Source organism: Salmo salar, chromosome ssa20 (genome assembly GCF_905237065.1).
Source record: "Salmo salar chromosome ssa20, Ssal_v3.1, whole genome shotgun sequence".
In the NCBI taxonomy this organism is placed as follows: domain Eukaryota; kingdom Metazoa; phylum Chordata; class Actinopteri; order Salmoniformes; family Salmonidae; genus Salmo; species Salmo salar.
This window is the reverse complement of record NC_059461.1, coordinates 16291850-16313838: the sequence shown is the minus strand read 5'-3', so window position 1 is coordinate 16313838 and position 21989 is coordinate 16291850. Positions and strand designations below refer to the sequence as shown.

Here is a 21989-nt window from a genome sequence, read left to right as displayed (position 1 = left end):
CCACATTTTTTGCAGTTTTACTTTAGTGCCTTATTGCAAACAGGATGCAAGTTTAGGAATATTTGTATTTTGTACAGGCTTCCTTTTCACTCCGTCATTTAGGTTAGTATTGTGGAGTAACTACAATGTTGTCTGTCCATCCTCAGTTTTCGCCTATCACAGCCATTAAACTCAGTTTAAAGAATGGACCCATTTTTCTATATTGTAGAATAATAGTGAAGACATCAAAACTATGAAATAACACACATGGAATCATGAAGTAACCAAAAAACTGTTAAAATCTAAATATATTTTATATTTGAGATTCTTCAAATATTATTGCACACTCTTGGCCTTCTCTCAACCAGCTTCATGAGGTAGTCACCTGGAATGCATGCCCTGTTAAAAGGTAATTTATGGAATTTCTTTCCTTCTTAATGCGTTTGAGCCAATCAGTTGTGTTGTGACAAGGTAGGAGTGTATACAGAAGATAGCCTTGGTAAAAGACCAAGTCCATATTATGGCAAGAACAGCTCAAATAAGCAAAGAGAAAAAGAAAGTCCATCATTACTTTAAGACACTTTTTTGGTTACTACAAGATTCCATGTGTTATTTCATAGTTTTAATGGCTTAACTATTATTGCATAGGCTTTCACCAAATTGACAGGAATTTCATGATTTTTATTTCTTGGGGTGGATTATCCCTTTATGTGGTTATTTTCAACCATCGCGTAACCTTTTCAGGCGTGGTAACCGTTTTAAACCATTTCCCCTTGCATTACTGTGTGGATTTTAGCCTCGCATCTGAAGAGGCACTCCACACAATGACGTCTGGAAGAAGGCCTGACTGTCAGCTCTCTGTGGAGGCTGATCCTAACGACACAATCACGGGCCAACACGCCACTCAGCAGATCAAAGAGCACCTTTACCCGCTGAAATAAAAACAAGAACCATCTGTGAAAGCACCCTGCCCTCCCAACAGCCATTAGTCAGTGTTTGTGTGTGTCTGTATGCATGCATGCATGCGTGTAAGAGAGAGCAAGAAAGTGCCAGTGAGAGAAACTGCATGTTCAGGTTTTTTTAAATCCCAGAACATCCTTAATTGCCCGACACACTTCACACACTTTTTTAACGGGCTCTTTGTTTTGGCCAGTAATGGCCCTGTGGACAATAGAGGTGGTCACGGTACTACTGTCCATCAGAGCTCGGTCCTCTCAGATTAGGTAGATGACACATGGCCAGGATGCACCAGGCAGGGGCGGACAAAGGGCTTTTAAAAATGGACAAACCATTTGATGTGGGTCTGACAGGGGTAAGGAAGGGCAATGGTCATTACTGTCACTCTATGCAGTGGGTGTGTTCGTTCATTGATAGTGTATGTGTTGCCTTAAAATGGATTGTTGCTGTTCGTTTCAGAGGCTCACCTGCAGGATCCTGGGGGGCAGATGATGCATGAATGCCCATAGGCACAGTACAAGTGTGTGTGTCAGGGTTACCATAAAGGAAATGTGGCGCCGGACAACGTGACCGGGAAGATTTGAATTTACCGGCAATTGGAGGAATTTACCGGACCCATATGCATTGAGAGTGTAACCCATTAGGGCAACCACCCACGGTGCGCAGAATGACAGAAATTACATTTAGATTATGGTAATTCATCCTAAACAGAACCTGCAACTCCTGTAGTGAAGCAGACAATAAAACATAATTTTATAACAGCGCACCTGATGCGAGAGGTATATGACAGATTTGAAAATCTCCGTTAGAAATTCTCGGAGAGGAAACGTTGTTTGCAGAGTTCACAACCTGCTACACTTGTGAGAAACACATTTTTATTTATTTCATAACCATAATTTGAGTCAACTGTTTAATTGTCTTTTGTTTGGAGTGCGCCATGTGAGAAATGAGCATGGGTATGGTTTCTCGGTCTTGTTAATGTTGACGTAGCGTGTGTGCCTGAGCACACATAGAAGTAGCCTACTGCGCGCAAATGTAGGAAAGTTCCCATTTGGGAATGTTTGATTTCTGACCACATCCAGCATTAATAAGCTGAGCTTCTCAGTATTTTTTATTACATCCATTGCTCACAGTAGGCCTATTCGAAAAATCTTTGCAACAATCTCCCCTTCAATAATCCCCAAGCCTCGGTGTGAAAGAGCAAATACAATGGAAAAAAATATAAAAAGCAACATGCAACAATTTCTAAGATTTTACTGAGTTATAGTTCATGAAAGGAAATCAGTCAATTGAAATAAATTCATTAGGCCCTAATCTATGGATTTCACATGACTGGGAATACAGTTATGCATCTGTTGGTCACAGATACCACAGTTTCATCAGCTGTCTGGTTGGCTGGTCTTAGTCGATCCCGCAAATTCTCAAACGATGCTGGAATCAGCTTAATGGTAGAGAAACTAACATTAAATTATCTAGCAACAGCTTTGGTGGACATTCCTGTAGTCAGCATGCCAATTGCATACTCCCTCTAAACATGTTGACATCTGTGGCATGGTGCTGTGTGATAAAACCACACATTTTGGAATGGCCTTTTATTGTCCGCAGCACAAGGCGCACCTGTGTAATTATCATGCCGTTTAAATCAGCTTCTTGATACGCCACACCGGTCAGGTGGATAGATTATCTTGGTAGAGAAGAATAGCTCACTAGCAGGGATGCAAGCAAATGTGTGCACAACATTTTAGAGCAGTAAGCTTTTTGTGCGTATGGAACATTTCTGGTATCTTTTACTTCAGCTCATGAAACACTTTACATCTTGCATTTATATTCTTGCTCAGTGTATCATCATCATCAGATGATCCCATTTATCCAGTGGAGACATAAAATACCTTTCCCTTGCTCAACAACTGTCTGTCCTGAGCTCACTGGCGCTGGCCTGGAACAGGCTAGTTGATAGAAGTTTGTTCGAGACAGCTTCCAGCTGGATCCAGTTGATTGATTTGATACTGTTGCACTTCACTAGTGGTAGCTCAAGTCAAGACGCATAGAAAACAGAGGCAGACGGGCTGAAGAGAGAGAAATTAATGTGATTGAAAGAACCGGAATTTAGCAGTATATTATCTACTGTTATTTGTCAGCTTTATGTATCTTTATTTAGTTGACAATGGAAGTTTTAGGCCAATGACTGCATTGGCCATCTGAGTTCCATGCGCTCATTTAGGTTATTTATACAAGCTCCCGATTGGTGCAGCGGTCTAAGGGCACTGGATCTCAGTGCTAGAAGTATCACAACAGACCTTGGTTTGATTCCAGGCTGTTTCACAACCGGCCGTGATTGGGAGTCCCACAGCGTCTGGGTTTGACCGGGGTAGGCCGTCATTGTAAATAACAATTTGTTCTTAACGGACTTCACTAGTGAAATAAAAAATAAATTTAGCTGCCAATGATCACGGTGTATCAAATGGCTGGTGCTCTTGCATTAGTTGAATTTTATATTTTTTGCACGTTTTTTATGATTAACCACATAAGAATGATTTTGATCTATTAAGACGTTATTGAAATGAAACTGTTCCACGGAAATGTGAATATGAAAATCATAACTGGCACGCAGATAGGTAGAAATGGTGTGATAAACTGTATGTTACCCAAAACCTGAAACTCTGGCTCCGCCTATAATGTTTTTAGAAAATAATTGTCTCCGTGTTTCTATGGTCAGATTTTCAAGCAAAGTAAGGCATGCCTAATAATAGGAAGTAAAACATTCAGGTTTCAAACCATTAAGTATGTTTTCAAAATGCAAACTGCCTCCAGCTCACATTGTAAAGTGGTGGGTGAGGCGCAGCCTACCGTTGTTTTTTAAATATATGAAAAGCCAATGAATAAAGTTGTTCCCTGCCAAATTGACCGTGAGAAAAACCATTACCAGCTGACGAAAACCCTGGTGTGTGTGTGCAAGCTTGCGTGTGTGCATAGTCTGAAGTGCGCGTGTGCAATAACTCAATTCGCCCTTGCACTCCTTTGGCAAAGGGTACAAACACTGTCAAATACCCTGAACCCTGCTAGCTAGCTCACACACAGACATGCATGCTACGCACAAACAAAATCAGTGTGCAATCAGGAAGCATAACAGACCCTGTTTATGGTGCCTGGGCAGTGCGACTGATTTGTGATCAGTTCATGAAAGCGTCACGCTATGGGTTTAATTGATTTGGCGCTGGGGACCAAAGCGTTGCCTTGGCAACAACTCCACATGTGAAACGTGACTAATTTACAGCTAAGGGAATTGTTTAAGGGCATTGCATAGATTTTTAATTAGGTAAGCACATACTGAAGGGGTTTTACGGTAGTTTTAAGGCATGTACGGCAGTCTCTGGTTACTATGAAGACACAGTGTTGCCAACTTAGTGACTTTGTCACTAGATTTTGCAAGTTTTTAGACCCCACCAGAGAGTTTTATTGGTAAAATCAAAGTATAGCGACAAATGTAGCTACTTTTGAAGGATGCCCCAGCAACTTTTGGTTGATTTCCCAACTTCCCTTTATGTGTGTGTGCTTGCGGCTCCACCGGCTGCTGAGTGTGTGTGTGTGTACACCAGTGGCGGTCGGTACCATTTAAGATTGAGGGAAGATTGGCCTTATTTATATTACAGCATATTGGATGACTGTCATTCATATTCCATTCACCCAGCTCAACGTAACATCGATAGGTTTAAGCTACTACATGATACTCCTTATACATTTTCCCTATACCCATCACAAGGTTGCTACAACCTAGCCTATGAATGAAAGTTTACAACGGAGGTGCACAGGTCGAGATACATTTTTGTAATCAAGGTGACAGACATTGAAACATTCAATACCGCCTTGCAATCTTTTGCCTGCATCTAGCTGATCTAGGCAGATATCATTAGTCCAAAAGCTGCAAATTAGTTTATATTGGATAAATTCAGTTAATGTTTATCTCCGTTTAGTTCAGTTTGCTTCTGTTTAAGAAAAGGGGTTTATATATATTTTTTTTTAAATGATCACATGCAAACACAGTTCACTTTCATAGCAGCCACATACAAACAGCATGATCCTTTTGATCGTTGTATTCCTTCCCGCATCCACACGCTCTCTTTCTCTCACCTTTTCCCTTCGCTTGTGTACTTCAGTACACAACACATCAGCTTTCTGTGATCAGGCGCAAAAACCTTTCCAAGCCAAACCTTCATATCATAACCGCTACACACAGATATCCTTATCACCATATTAACGTCACAGTCAAAATAGCTACTAGAACTAATGAGTTAGTAAACCCGCTAGAATCATTCAGTACAGTCAGCAGCAAGTCGTTTAGCAGTTACACTGGCGGGCCCCGGTGGCAATAAATTAATCAAAGCAAAAGCTTACCTTGACTTGGAAGAGTTCCAGTGTTGGATAGCCATAGCCAGCTAGCCAACATAGTATCCCTCTTTGTTTGAGCCAGGTGTTTGAGTAGGCTAAACTAGCAAGCTGCATTCACTAGCTGTAAAAGTGAAAAAAATACAACAAAATATAGCTCTCCGTCTCTCGCTTCTCCTTCATTTTTGAAGATATTAATTTGTTCAAAACTGTTCAACTATTGTCTTTCTCTCTTTGAGTCGATTACTCACCACATATTATGCACTGCGGTGCTAGCTAGCTGTAGCTTATGCTTTCAGTACTAGATTCTCGTGATTGGGTGGACAACATGTCATGACAACAGTTCATGCTGCAAGAACTCTGATAGGTTGGAGGACATCGTCCAGAAGTTGTCATAATTACTCTGTAAGTCTATGCAAGGGGGTGACAACCACGAGTCTCCTAGGTTCTGTATTGAAGTCAATGTACCCAGAGGAGGACAGAAACTAGCTGTCCTCCGGCTTAACCATGGTGCTACCCTACAAAGTGCTGTTGAGGCATTCTTTGCAAAACAGTGTGTTTTATATTTATATTGAATATATTTAGAATAGTTTTATCCAAAAAGGATAACTTTAATGTTTCACAGTTTTTTTATAAAATGTCCTTCCTCCTCTGAAGAGCCTCCACTGGTGTGCACCTGTCACTCATGCCCCTTCCCCTGCCTCTTGGTCCTCTCCCCGCTGCAGCAGCGAGTGAGGTGAATTTATAAAATTGGTTCCTTGTTGTTAAATGACACCACAGCTCGCCAAGGCATAAATCATAATAAAAATGATTTAAAACATATTTTATAAAATAAGTTACCTTACTCTGTTTTATCTGTGCTGTTTAATTATTTAAATCAGTTCCTTTTTGTTCTCCTTCACGATTTTGTTTTGGAGAATTGATCATGGCATGAGAGACTGAGGGACAGCATAAAAAAATGTAATGCGAATACGCAAATGAACGTTGTGACATCACTACGTCGTGACATCATCTACAGACTTCTAGCGACAAATGGAGCATCCAACCACTACTTTTCTTGAAAAATAGTTGGCAACACCGTGGAGACGACTTGATTCACTGAACTTCTCCTCAGAGGTCATATTTAATTTGGGAGATGGCAAAATACAATTTCTACATTCAAGACAGTAGAAACAAATTGATTCAGAAGATAAAACACATTTCATTGAGTTACTGTTTTCTCCACTTGTTTCTATTACTTTCTAGCATGTCAAGTTAATAAATAAATATCCATAATGAATTAAGCACTTCAGGGACCTCATGGGCATCCTTAACTTCACTTAAGGGGGGAAATCGCCTTAAAATATTTTGTGCAAATGACTTAAAGTTAACGAAACTTTAAAGGAAAAGGGGAAAATTAACTTAAGATGTTTTATGAGATCTACACCTAAAATAGTGAGACACCCAAACTAGACTATTTGAATGGGTTTTACAGCAGATCACAAAAACAAACAAAAAAGTTGTACTGTATTCAAGTCACTTCCATTGCTAAAGGTCCGTATTTATGTGGACATGATGTGTGTCCCTCTATGTTCAGGAGAGACGGTGTGTTTTTGACCTGTTTGGGAACTCTGTGTGAAGGCGAAAACTACAGAGTCAGCTCATTTTGCACAAATCCTGGAAGCAAGCATGCTTAACCCTCCACCCATTCACTTTCTGACGGAATATGGAGTGATATTCTGCTGGCAGATAAAATGAGATCCTGCTGGCAACGGTATTGAAGGAAAGGGTGCGCCTCTATAAGACATGAAAGATTAGGCTTGATCTTGAAAGACAGAGTAAAACAAAACCTCCATCACCGCCATGAGAGATGGGTAGTATAAACAGTTACACACCCCTCCAGACAATGACGCAGCTTCAGATGGAAAGCACTACGCGCTACACACTGTGATGCTCTCAAATGAGATGACTCTCTTGCATCACCTACGACTCCATCTCAAGCCAATGTCTACCTATTCTTCACCAAATTCATTAGGTTATATTGATTTTGTATTCAATTGTATTGTTACCTGTATTTGAGGTCATGGACGTATGTACTACCAAGCAGGCTCTGGATGGTTCTCTTGGTCTCGTCCAGCAGGCTCTTGACAGCCGAGTCTCCCACGGCCAGCATGACGATGCGCCTTGCAGGCAGCGACCGGAGCAGCTGCGTGAGCCGCCGGCTGTCGTTGGGTGACTCGTGCGTGTCGTAGCGCTCGCTGAACAGCACACCGGCCGTGTCCTGGTCCACCACACGCAGGTTGATGCCACGGCTAAAGTTGCGCTGGAAGGCATAGCCCCCCGTGGCTAGGCCTGAGGAGGAGATGCTGCGGGTCAGGAGGGTCCACGACAGCTTTTCTATCCCGTGAATCTCCAGGGTTGCACCACCACGCACCCCGATGAACTTCCGGCCCAGTTCCGGTACTTCCGGGACTGCCTTTTCGTCTGAACGGCCCAGCAGGGCGATTGTGGCCTGGGAGCGGTAGCGGCATTTGGGGGCACCGATGTGCAGCGAACCCCCGTCTTCAATCAGCACATGGCGCGTTCTGAGAGTGATGTTTTTGGAGCCCTCAGCATTGTCTGCAAAGACCACTCGGCCTGCGAGGAGACAAATATAAATGACAAAACATGAAAACAATCCGTTCAGCAGAGGCTGTGTTCTTTATTCCTCAACTTCATCTCGGAACCCAGTGCCAAATATTGCATGCTGTGACTATTTACACTGCATTCGGAAAGTATTCAGACCCCTTACATTTTTCCACATTTTGTTACCCTCCCGGGTGGCGCAGTGGTCTAAGGCACTGCATCGAAGTGCTAGAAGCATCACTACAGACCTGGGTTTGATCCCAGGCTGTATCACATCCGGCTGTTTACGTGAGTCCCATAGGGCGGCGCCCAGCGCCATCCGGGTTAGGGGAGGGTTTACCAGGGGGGGGCTTTACTTCTCTCATCGCGCTCTAGCGACTCCTTGTGGCAGGCCGGGCGCCTGCAGGCTGACCTCAGTCATCAGGTGAACGAACGGTGTTTCCTCTGACACATTGGTGCAGCTGGCTTCTAGGTTAAGCGGGCGGGTGTTAGGAAGCGCAGTTTGGAGGGTCATGTTTCTGAGGACGCATGACTCGACCTTCGCCTCATGAGCCCGGTGGGGAGTTGCAGAGATGAGAGAAGATAGAAATTGTAAATGAGAAAATTGTAAATAACAAACTATAATGACAAAGCGAAGAGGTTGAGAAATGTTTGAAAATGTATTAAAAACAAAAAACAGATACTTTATTTACACAAGTACTCAGACCCTTTGCTATGAGGCTCGAAATTGAGCACAGGTGCATCCTTATTCCATTGATCATCCTTGAGATGTTTCTACAACTTGATTTTAGTTCACCTGTGGTAGATTCAATTGATTGGACATGATTTGGAAAGGCACACACCGGTCTATATAAGGTCCCACAATCGACAGTGCATGTCAGAGCAAAAACAAAGCCATGAGGTCGAAGGAATTGTCCGTAGAGCTCCGAGACAGGATTGTATCGAAGCACAGTTCTGGGGAAGGGTAGCAAAAATGTCTGCAGCATTGAAGGTCCCCAAGAACACAGTGGCCTCCATCATTCTTAAATGGAAAAAGTTTGGAACCAACAAGACTCTTAGAGCTAGAGCTGGCCACCCAGCCAAACTGAACAATCAGGGGAGAAGGGCCTTGGTCAGAGAGGTGACCAATAACACAATGGTCACTCTGACAGAGCTCCAGAGGTCCTCTGTGGAGATGGGAGAAGCTTCCAGAAGGACAACCATCTCTGCAGCACTCCACCAATCAGGCCTTTATGGTAGAGTGGCCAGACAGAAGCCACTCCTCAGTAAAAGGCACATGACAGCCCTTTTTGTTTGCCAAAAGGCACTTAAAGACTCTCAGACCATGAGAAACAAGATTCCCTGGTCTGATGAAACGAAGATTCAACTCTGGAGGAAACCTGGCACCATCCCTACGGTGAAGCATGGTGGTGGCAGCATCATTCTGTGGGGATGTTTTTCAGCAGCAGGGACTGCGAGACTAGTCAGTATCGAGGGAAAGATGAATGGAGCAAAGTAGAGAGATCCTTGATGAAAACCTGCTCCAGAGCGCTCAGGACCTCAGACTGGGGCAAAGGTTCACCTTCCAACAGGACAACAACCCTAAGCACAAAGCCAAAACAACGCATGAGTGGCTTCGGTCTAAATGTCCTCGAGTGGCCCAGCCAGAGCCCTGACTTGAACTCGATCGAACATCACTGGAGACCTGAAAATAGCTGTGCAACGACGCCAAGCTTGTAGCGTCCTAACCAAGAAGACTCAACGCTTTAATCGCTGCCAAAGGTACTTCAACAAAGTACTGAGTAAAGGGTCTGAATACTTCCGTAAATGTGATATTTTAGTTTTTTGCTAAAAATTCTAAAAACCTGTTTTTGCTTTGTCATTATGGGGTATTGTGTGTAGATTGATAAGTGAAAAAAAAAACGATTTAATCCATTTTAGAATAAAGCTGTAACGTAACAAAATATGGAAAAAGTGAAGGGGTCTGAATACTTTCCAAATGCGCTGTACTTCTAAGCTAGCCAGAAACAGCATTCAGACCAGAGAGAACCTAGCCTACCTCCTGATTGGATGGTTAGGGAGTATAAGGTGGCAGAAAAGTCTAATCTAAACAGATCTCCCCTCCGAACGACCATGGCCTTCTCTGGGTTGTGACCTGGGTTCCAGCTGCTCAGGGAGGTGCTGTGGTCTGGACAGTTCCCTGTACACACAGACATGACCAATCAAAGACAACATCACTGACACAGCACTTAGAGTAGCTCTAAGACAGCAAAACAGGATATGATAGGTCATTGACTATAGTTCATTCTCATTCCTGTGGAGCAATGGGCATAAGTAACTTAGTCAGGTCAGTATTATCAGCTCATAACATCCTCATACTCACAGACACATACACACTCACCATCCAACACGTCTCCACTGCTGAGGCTGAGGATGAGGATGATCGAGAGAAAGAAGGCCCCCAGGGAGACACCGAAGCATATTAAGGTATTCCTCCTCTTCCTCAGACTCTGACCACGCTCTAGGCGGTGGCCATTCTCTGATAGGCTAAAGGTCGCCCGGCGCTCAGGAGGTGGGCCAATGGGCTTCAGGGGGGAAGGGGGTGGGGCCTTGGTTGGAGGTGGGGAGTGGACGGGTACGACCCTGCCGGGGACGAATCCTGGCGACCGGTGGTTACCATTGGCCACAAAGACGGGGAAGTAACTGGGGCCATCACTTATCTGCATGGTATCTGTCTGCTACTTACTGACAGAGAGAGAGAGAGAGAGAGAGAGAGAGAGAGAGAGAGAGAGAGAGAGAGAGAGAGAGAGAGAGAGAGAGAGAGAGAGTGAAAGAGAGAGAGTGAAAGAGAGAGAGTGAAAGAGAGAGGGGGAAGAGGGGGGCAGGGAGAGAGAGGGAAGAGTGAAAGTGGAAAAATAAGGGGATCTTAAACTCAGGGAAACAGGCAATGATCCAGCAGGCCTTTACTGTTTTCCCCAGGTGGGGAGTTTAGCTGAAATTTATAATTAATCCGTCCATCCAGGACGTAACCGTGGCTGCCCTTGTCCAGAGTAATGAAGGAGATGTTAAATGTATTGCTATATTCTGAAGCCATGTTAAAAGAGAACACAGATGGCACCAATTAGAGTGCTAGAGGAAAATGCCCCCCTACACACACAAAGCCAGTTGGAACAGTAGTAATGGTCTGACTAGCCAATGATTTAATCATTAGGCCTAAACCTATGTCAGCAACAGTCCCATCATACATGAACATCAAACTGTGTTCTTTCAATGAGAGAAACATACAAACTATACATATGTGCTTCATACACATTTAATACATTCCTCATATCAGAAATTCAAGATATAAAAGGATTAAGTAACTGACTGGGTTAATCATACACATCTGCAACAGAGTAGAGTGAAGTAGAGTGAAATGGTAGAGTTGCATGAAGGATGTAGTGCTGGATTTTGGTCACATATATATTTTAAACAGTACTTTACAGGCGAATACACACCTCTGTCTCCACTGACAGATGACAGAAACATGTTGCGTCCACACATTAAGTAACTTAACTTTTGAACAACATGGAGTGTGCATCAAGCACCCCCTTTTTACTATGCAATAATCATAACGTTCTTCTGTTGAAAATTCACACAGTCGCTCGGTCTGTATAGGCTACAGACAGACTATTTGCTAAATACTTATAGGAAATCTTCTATTATCTTCACCCGAAGCTGATTGCGGTACCATCGGAACAATGTGAGGTCTCCTACCTTGCACGGGATTAATCTGTGCCTTCACTGACCATTCGCTCTCTTCCAAAATGCAAGCGTTGCCCCCGACGCGTGGACTGACGGAACTAATAATTAGAAAAATCAACAGTTTGCGTTCTGTGTAATTTTTATACTTTTACATAGTGTTTTCTTTCGGGGCTGTAGACCGCCAGCCCCATTCACAGGCGCGATTTCGAGAGAGGAAGTGAGGAGGAAAGAGCGCACGAGCACGGGGGAGGAGCTTGGGTTGACTCGCACTGCCGCCACCTGCTGTCGCACGAACGGAAGACAGGGCACAGGCCAGTTCTTCTTCTTCTGCTTCTTCGTGGGAATTTCCGGCAAGACTCGAAGCTTTTTAAAATGTATTTATTTGTAGATTTTTTTTTTTAAGCGTGTTATAAACCCTGGATGATTTACAGGGGGCGTGGTATTGAAGCCAATGCACAGCCATCTTGGCACTCCTCCATTGTAAAAAAATATATACGATTTTGGAAGCTATATAAATGCATAACTAATGTCTACATTCGTTTTTGACACGCTTATTATATTACAGACACCTTTTCATTTCTCCCAAACAAGGTAAATGCCTTTTATGTTCTCTCCGAGGAATATAACAATGTGCCTTGCGTGAAAGCTTCTGTTTTTCCGGATGACTGTGTGATCTTGCTCTCCATGGCCGATGTGAGCAAAACTTTAAACAGGTTAAGAATCACAAGGCCGCCTGGCCAGACGAAATACCAGGGTGCGTTCTCAAAACATGCGCAGGCCAGCTGGCAGGTGTCTTCACATATATTTTCAATCTCTCCTTCTCCCAGTCTGTAATCCCAACATGTTTCATACTGACCACCATTGTCCCTATTCCCAAGAACTCAAAGGTAACCTAAATGACTATCACTGTGTAGCTCTTTGAAAGGCTGGTCATGACACACAACACCACACAGGAGGCTGCTGAGGGGAGAACGGCTTATAATAATGTCTGGAACGGAGCAAATAGAATGGTTTCAAACACCTGGAGACCTGTTTGATGTATTTTAAACCATTCCACTAATTCCGCTCCAGTCATTACCACCAGCCCGTTCTCCCCAATTAAGGTGCCACCAACATCCTGTGCAACACCATCATTCCAAATACCATATACCCAAGCTAATTCGCATACCGCCCCAACAGATCCAGAGAAGACAATCTCAATTGCACTTCACATTGCCCTTTCCCATCTGGACAAGAGGGGAAATAACTACAGTATGTTAGAATGCTGTTCATAGACTACAGCTCAGCATTCAACACCATAGTCTCCTCCAAGCTCATCACCAAGCTAGGGACCCTGGGACTGAACCCCTCCCTCTGCAACTGGATCCTGGACTTCCTGACAGGTTGTGCCCAGGTGGTGAGGGTAGGCAATAAAACCTCTACCACGTTGACCCTCAACACGGGGTCCACTCAGGGGTGTGTGCTTAGTCCTGTACTCCTTGTTCACCCACAACTGCATGGCCGCGCACGACTCCAACACCATGAAGTTTGCTGACAACACGATGGTGGTAGGCTGGATCACCGACAGAAATGAGTCAGTTTACAGGGAGGTCGTCAGAGACAGCAGTGTGGTGCCAGGACAACCTCTCCCTCAACATCAGTAAGACCAAGGAGCTGGTCAAATCAAACCTCACTAATGCTCTTGTGGCTGAATGGAAACAAATCCCCACAGCAATGTTCTAACATCTACTGGAAAGCCTTGCCAGAAGAGTGGAGGCTGTTATAGCAGCAAAGGGGGGACCAACTCCATATTAATGCCAATGATTTTGGAATGAGATGTTTGACAAGCAGGTGTCCACATACTTTTGGTGTCCTTAAAAATATTTAGATATCAGGTCATCACAGATTTGGCCCCTGGAGGGCGTGGCACCCGTTTGACGAAATAAAGGTTGAATAAAATAAATAAATAAACACATACAGGAAGGAGCAGCTTGGCATCACCTTGATGCAAAAGTAAACAGCACATGGCTGACAGGAACGACTCCTGGGTCAATTCCCTTATATGCGGACCCAAACAAGGGATGGGATGTTCTGATGGTATTAGGTAGTGGCCTAGAGAGGGATAGTACTATAAACAGTTGAATTTTTTGTTACTGAAGTAACCCCTTTTTCATTTACAAGGGAATGTGTGCGGTCTGTTGTATTGACCCTTATGGCAACACTTACCATAAAACATTATCCCTGCAAGCTTGAGGTTAAGGCTTATGCTTTGTCTCTCTATGTATCAACATTTCAACTGACTCAAAATGGCTGGTATTTAGTCGGGATCTTTGTGATATTATTAGAAAACATTGTAAGGGATTCATAATCATGACAAGTCTTGTAATGCATAATAACTGCATCATAATGCATTGCATTTGCATGTAAACTATTGCTGGTATGTTACTGCACACTTACTCTACAATAGGCTTTCATTGGGCTACCACAGTCAGTGTGCCATGTACCATCAGCTATCACAGTCAGTGTGCCATGCACCATCAGCTATCACAGTCAGTGTGCCATGCACCATCAGCTATCACAATCAGTGTGCCATGTACCATCAGCTATCACAATCAGTGTGCCATGTACCATCAGCTATCACAATCAGTGTGCCATGTACCATCAGCTATCACAATCAGTGTGCCATGTACCATCAGCTATCACAATCAGTGTGCCATGTACCATCAGCTATCACAATCAGTGTGCCATGTACCATCAGCTATCACAATCAGTGTGCCATGTACCATCAGCTATCACAATCAGTGTGCCATGTACCATCAGCTATCACAATCAGTGTGCCATGTACCATCAGCTATCACAATCAGTGTGCCATGTACCATCAGCTATCACAATCAGTGTGCCATGTACCATCAGCTATCACAATCAGTGTGCCATGTACCATCAGCTATCACAATCAGTGTGCCATGTACCATCAGCTATCACAATCAGTGTGCCATGTACCATCAGCTATCACAATCAGTGTGCCATGTACCATCAGCTATCACAATCAGTGTGCCATGTACCATCAGCTATCACAATCAGTGTGCTATGAAAAAAAAAAAAATAACAACAACAAAAATACATTAGCATGACCCAATAGTTGTTCCTGTCAATTGTGTGCTGTTTAGTCTTGCATCAAGGTTAATGCCAAACTTCTCCTTCCTGGATGTGTTAATTTATTTATTTTATTCAACTTTAATTTTGTAAGATGGTCGCCAATGCCACCCAGTGTCAACAAAACATACCTGGGGGCGTGACACCAATTTTTTTTTTTTTTTAATTATAATTTTTTTTTGTGGTGGATCAGCTTAATATTGCGGAAAGAATATTGCTTCCATCAATGTAATTGTCTGCATCATTTCCAATCCCCCATATACGTTTTTGGTAAATATATATATATATCCATACACGCATGCATACATACATATACACATATATACATACACATACCTATATAGACATACATACCTTTTTAAAGAATATACCTTTATTATTATTCCCCGCAAACCCTATCACCGATCCCCCAATTGGAGTAAACTAATAAACACTTCGGCTTTTACCTTCAATTTATTAATCTTATACACATTTTACAGACACAGTCTATTTTACAATAGTTATTTTTTGTTTATTTTTAGTCCTTCTTCTTTTTCTGATGTCCATCCAGTTTCATTTCTATTTGTAACTGTGCTATTTCACAAAAGTTCTGAACCTATATACATTTTACAGACCCTGTATGTTTTACATTGGTTATCTTGTTATTAGTCCCACCCTTCAGCTCCATTCAACCCCTCCCATCTATCTCTCAACATCATCCATTTCGGATTTCTATTTGCCATATATTTTTCAACTGTGCTGTGATGCTTCACAAAACAATTGAACCTTTCTATTCTCATAGCTTCTACAGATTGTAAATTAAAAATAAACATTTTTGCAAAAATAATAATAATATTATTGATTGATTGACTATGGCTTTTAGTTCTAGGCAAATATTGCAATTCTTCAGCCATTCCTGGACCTGTGACCAAAAATTAGTTACATTTGGACAATACCAAAATAAATGATCTAATGACTCTGCCTCCGCACAGCAGAATCTGCAGAGCTGGGAAGATTTTATCCCCCATATAACATTCTATTAGTTGCAAGAATTTTGTATAGTAATTTAAATAAAACAATTAGAAGTTCTGAATCCGGAGTTGTTTTGCGTATCAATTCATAAACCATGTGCCATGGAATGGGTACATCGAAAATCTCTTCCCAACTATTTTGCAATTTATATGGCACAGCTGTCAGTTTTTTGGTCCTTAAATGAAATTGGTATATGTTTATATTTATCACACTTTTCTTTAACCATTTATGTTCTTTAATACAGGACCAACATACAAGTTCCTTACTTTTTCCCCCTTCTACTTGCCTCTTCCATTTTTTGTGGTAATGCTGCAATTAATTGGTTGTAATTTTGGGTAGAGCAGACATTTCCATATGTCTGTGTTAGCTGCATGTGTGACATCACTCCACCAGTCCTATTTATAAATATCATTCACTAAAATTATACCTTTTTTAAAAATGTCAATGAAAAATACAGTTTTTTATCAATTACTATATTTGAATTTAACCACAATATTTGTTGTATTATTTGTTCTGTCTTTTCAGGTGGATTAAACTGAAATTGCAACCAACTTTCTAAGGCTTGTTTAAAAAAATTAAAGATATTTTGGAGATTATTTCCTTTTCAAACAACCGAAAGTGGGCAGGTGTAATCTGAATAAAGGGAAAAAGGCCCTTCTTGAACATTGGTACAAATGTCTCATCCTATTTTACTAGAAAACCAGTTTGGATTTAAGTACAACTTTGGTATGACTGATGCCTTTAAGTAGAGGTCTAATGCTTTAATATTGAATAATTTCTGCTCTCCAAATTCATATTCGTTATATAAATAGGCCCTTTTAATTTTATCTGGCTTGCCGTTCCAAGTAAAATTGAATCTTTTTTGTTCATATAATTTAAAAAGCAGGTCACTAGGTGTAGGCAAAACCATAAGCAAATAGGTAAACTATGATATGACTAAAGAGTTAATCAGGGTGATTTTTCCACAAATAGACAGGTATTTTCCTTTCCATGGTAGCAAGATCTTATCTATTTTTGCTAACTTTCTATAAAAATGTATTGGAGTGAGATCATTTCTTTCTTTTGGGATTTGTATACCGAGTATGTCCACATCTCCGTTAGACCATTTAATTGGTAAACTACATGGTAATGTAAAATTTGCATTTTTTAGTGATCCAATACACTTATCATAATTTGGTTTTAATCCAGAGAGGATAGCAAAAATATCTAGATCCTCTATGAGGCCGTGGAGAGACTCTAATTGTGGTTTTAAAAGAAAACATGAATCATCGGCGTACAATGACACCTTAGTTTTTAAGCCACGGATTTCTAATCCCTTAATGTTATTGTTTGGTCTAATCTTAACAGCTAACATTTCGATGGCAATAATAAATAAATATGCCGATAGTGGACAACCTTGTTTTACTCCTCTAGATAGTTTTAAACTTTCTGAGATGTAGCCATTATTTACTATTTTACACCTCGGGTTACTATACATAACTTCAACCCATTTTATAAGAGATTCCCCAAAATTTAAATATTCTAGGCATTTATATATAAACTCCAGTCGTACTTTATCAAAAGCCTTTTCAAAATCAGCTATGAAAACCAGGCCTGGTGTCCCCGATATTTCATAGTATTGTATTGTTTCCAATACTTGTCTTATATTATCTCCAATGTATCGTCCATGTAAAAAACCTGTCTGATTAGGATGAATAATATCTGACAATACTTTTTTAATTCTATGCGCCAAGCATTTTGCTATGATTTTTGCATCACAACACTGAAGTGTAAGAGGTCTCCAATTTTTTAAATGGACTGGATCTTTATATATACCATTTCGGTCCTGTTTCAGTAATAATGATATCAGACCTTCTTGTTGCGTGTCTGATAATCTACCATTTATATAGGCGTGGTTAAAACATGCTAATAATGGTCCTTTGAGTATATCAAAAAAGGTTTTGTATACTTCCACTGCTATGCCATCCAGCCCTGGAGTTTTCCCATCCTTAAAGGCCCCAGTTGCGTCAAGCAGTTCCTCCTCTGTAATTTGGCCTTCACATGAGTCTTTCTGTACAGATGTTAATTTTACATTATTATTAGGAAAAAAATCCATACAATTAGTTTCAGTTAGTGGAGATGGAGGAGCCTGAAACGAAAACATATTCTTAAAGTACTTACGCTTTCAAAATATCATTTGGTGAATCATGCGTGACTCCATCATTTGTAACAAGTTTTAATTTAAAAAAAATTGGTAGCATTTCTATATTGACGATTGAAAAAGAATGTGGTGCATTTTCCCCCATATTCCATCCAGTTCGCTTTATTTTTATAATATATTACACTGGATCTTTCTTGAATAAGTTCCTCCATTTCTTTTAGTTTTTCCTCTAACTTATTCTGTGCCTCTATTGTACCGTTTTTATTGCTATCTAACTGTACTGTTAGTCCTTCAATTTCCTTTGTTAATATGGACTCTTTTGATCTAAATTGCTTTTGTTTTATAGATGAGTACTGAATTACATGGCCTCTAAAGGCACACTTAAGTGCCTACAATAAGGGGATCTGCTGTACCTATGTTATGTCTGAAAAAGTCAGTTATAAATTCTTCTGTCCTAGTTCTAAACAATTTATCATTTAGTAGGCTTTGATTACATTTCCAATATCCTCGCCCACGTGGAAATTCTGTAAGAGTAATATCTATGCCAATTATGTGATGATCCGACCGCATTCTGTCCCCTATCAACACTTTTTAAACTTTTGGTACCAGAGAGAATGGCATAAGAAAGTAGTCAAGACGACTAGCTTGATTAAGCCTCCGCCATGTATATCTCACTAGGTCAGGGTATTTAAGTCTCCATATATCCACTAATTCCAATATATCCATGACATTCATGATTTCCTTAAGTGCCTGAGGGTGATAGTTTGTACTGTGATTTCCTTTCCGGTCCATAGAAGTATTTAAGACCGAATTAAAATCTCCCACCATAATAATAGAGCCTAGTGTTGCTTGTAGAGTTGATAAATTCTTATATATATTTTCAAAGAAGCTTGGATCATCATTATTCGGACTGATAGGTTAATAAGCCATCTATCTAATAAGACAATCTGTTTATTGTCCAATAACATATTTAAAATAATCCATCTACCTTGATAATCTGTTTGGACAATTTGCACATTTGGATAAAAATTACTGTTAATTAAAACCATCACCTCTTTTGAATTTCTTTGCCCATGGGAGAAATATATTTCACCCCCCCCCAGTTCTTTTTCCACAAAACTTCATCCAAAATTGTTGAATGGGTTTCCTGTAAACAATAGATATTATATTCCTTCTCTTTTAACCAGGTAAATACTGATCGTCTTTTCTTATTATCTGCTAGGCCATTACAACTGTAACTGGCTATACTTATTTCACCACTTACCATAACGAGACACAACTTTAAATTCTATTTATGAAAATATATGTTTGTAAACGTACCATTAAAAAGTAACATGATGATTGAGTGTCTATATAGCTGTACCATGATATTTGCATTGCTACTAAGTAAACCTCCAATTGGTCCCTACTATTCCACCCGCTAAAAGCCTTCCTCATCCCTAGTTGGGTTGTCATCCCAATGCCCGGCAGACCACCCCCGCCCCCCGGATCCCATGGCCCCGGAGAGACTGGGATCCATCCTTCGAAAAGAGCACACAGTTCCATTTACCGAATTGAAGTAAATCAATTGCCAAATGCATTTCCATTTCCATCGCCCTCACCTCGATTTGTATTATATATAGCTGTGGATCACCCTCTATTGTCCCTAACATCTTTTACTCCTTCGCAGCAGTTGTGGGATACACACATACATCCACACGCACTCAACACTTTCCCCCCACACAACCATAAGCTCACATTGTCAACAGTTGCTCCATCCCAGAGCCCAACTCAAGAAAGGTCTTGATTTACAAATGCATTTACAGTTGCAGCTGCATTAGAAGGCCTGCAAGACCACACAAAAAATGGGCAGAAATGGAGAGATTTTATTAACCATTGTCACATCCTAGATGATGGAGGTCAAATGTACACCCTTTCCCTGAAACACCCACAATACGGTCACCCGTATTGACCATATTCCCAAGCATCTCCATGCAGTCAGACTTTTGATTTTGTGCCACCAGGATCACAATAATATACCCCCTCTCTGAATGTCCGAGTGTGACCCCCTCCCCATGGGTTACTGCAGCTAGTGTTGCCAGCACTGCCACTGCCTGGGTGGGGGCACCCCCACCGTCTAGGTACAAGGTCATCAAGGTTCTCATTAGCAACTTTGAGAATTTCCTTGTACAGTATGCTCTCCCTTTAGGGGGCTTTGCAGGACCAACCCTGCCAAGCGGGCTCAGAATCTTGAGGGGGCAGTGCTGCTCTTGGTCTCTGACCACATTTTGGCTGCATAGAGACCGCTTACAGCAGGCCCATAAAACAGTTAGGGACTTCTCCTTAGTATCTGGGTCATTCAGGTGGGTGTCTATGGTATAGGGTTGTTGACCGTACCATTAAATTAGGATCATAAATAAATAATTAGATATAATTTATTTTAAAAATGTAGATCCCCATGATAGGACAATAAATAAATTAAATGTATAATTTATTTTTTAAACTGTTCCACCATGATAGGACAATAAATAAATAAATAAGACGTATAATTCATTATAAAAGTATATCCATCATCTGAACAACATTGAAAGCCCTCTCATACCCCCGCTCACAGCAATACATTGGTTCTGGGATATGCAACCATTTCATTACTCACTCACTCAACTTTCCAAAACATAACAAATAAAATAAAATAAAAAGATAAACACACCCACCATCCACACATACTGTGCCTTCTGTTTACTTAGTTTTTATCTTCACCATGTTGAATTTGTGCTTGTGTGTTCCAATTAGTTATATGTGAAGATATATACAAAAGCTAATTTTTTTTTATTGTATTGTCACAATCCATAACCGGGCTAGAATTGTGTTTCATTATTTTCCTCATCTATGAGAACTTTGTCATTTAAAAAATAACCATGGAGTAGTCTGTGTCTCTGAACAACTGGTTATCAACGACGAGAGCTACTCGTTTCCCTTTTAATCTATTTTCTTTGAAAATTGGATACAGAACTTTACGCCGTTCTGCAATTTCCTTCGGAAACTGATCATTCATGCCAATTTCGTTCCCAGCAAGTCTTTTACCCAGGCTTTTAACCATTCTTTTATCTTTAAATTAAGCAAATTTGGCAACGATTTGGCGTTCATACCTTTGTCCGAAGCGGTGTACACGTTCAAATTGGATTTTGTCGATAGCTTCGCGTGGGATTTGAAGCGCTGTAAGGAGGAACTCTAACAGATTCAGGAACTTCCCCTTCTTTCTCCTGGATATCTGTAAGTACCAGATTCTCTCTCATGGTTCTAGTTTGTATGTCCAGTAAGGCTTCTCTCAGAACGGTGTACTCCTTTTTAATTTCATTCACTTCGTTTCAATCTTGTTGACTGTCCCTTTTTAGCTTGTTTGTTTCCTTCTCCAATGTCGCAGCTTTTTCATCACTCATCTCGAGGCTTGCCTTCAACTCTCGGTTCCCCTGTCTTACTCTGTCATGTTTGACTGTTGCTTGTTTTCGTAATATTTGTCGATAAATGTCTTAAGATTTGTTTTGTTATTATCCAGATTGAAGGTTATCACCCACTAGATTGTGAAGTGCTAATATTTTAGTCTAACTTACCGATATTGAATATTATGTTTTTACCTTGAGGTGCTCCACATAACTTCGTTCAGTCCGCCATCTTCCTTCCTCACCTGCTCAACCTGTTACCTGCTCGGTCTACCCACTGTTACCTGCTCTGCCTAGCACCACTGTTACCTGCTCTGCCTAGCACCACTGTTACCTGCTCTGCCTAGCACCACTGTTACCTGTTCTGCCTAGCACCACTGTTACCTGCTCTAACACCACTGTTACCTGCTCTGTCTATCACCACTGTTACCTGCTCTGTTTACCCACCTTGGCGTGACACCAATCTTACAAAATAAAGGTTGAATAAAATAAATAAATGAACATATCCAGAAAGGAGCATTTTGGTGTTAACCTTGATGCAAGCGTAATATACAATAATATATCATATGCTATTTAGCAGACACTTTTATCCAAAGCAAATTAGAGTCATGTGTGCAGACATTTTACATGTGGATGGTCCC

General features: G+C 41.1%; 1 protein-coding gene across 4 annotated transcripts in view; it reads right to left on the bottom strand.

Moving 5' to 3' along the window:
- cemip2 (cell migration inducing hyaluronidase 2) overlaps positions 1-11886 on the bottom strand; it is a 69385-nt gene extending 57499 nt beyond the window's left edge. Inside the window, exons 1-4 of one of the 4 annotated variants that reach the window (XM_014160649.2) lie at positions 11659-11886; positions 10304-10647; positions 9962-10102; positions 7368-7935 (exon numbers count right to left, since the gene is read on the bottom strand). In XM_014160649.2, coding sequence (XP_014016124.2) covers positions 7368-7935; positions 9962-10102; positions 10304-10628 — 1034 coding nt within the window. In that variant the 5' untranslated portion in view covers positions 10629-10647; positions 11659-11886. Of the gene's footprint in view, positions 1-7367; positions 7936-9961; positions 10103-10303; positions 10648-11399; positions 11579-11658 lie in introns of those variants that run through there. The other 3 variants (XM_014160651.2, XM_014160654.2, XM_014160650.2) reach the window with 3 other exon arrangements.
- Positions 11887-21989: the final 10103 nt, after the last annotated feature.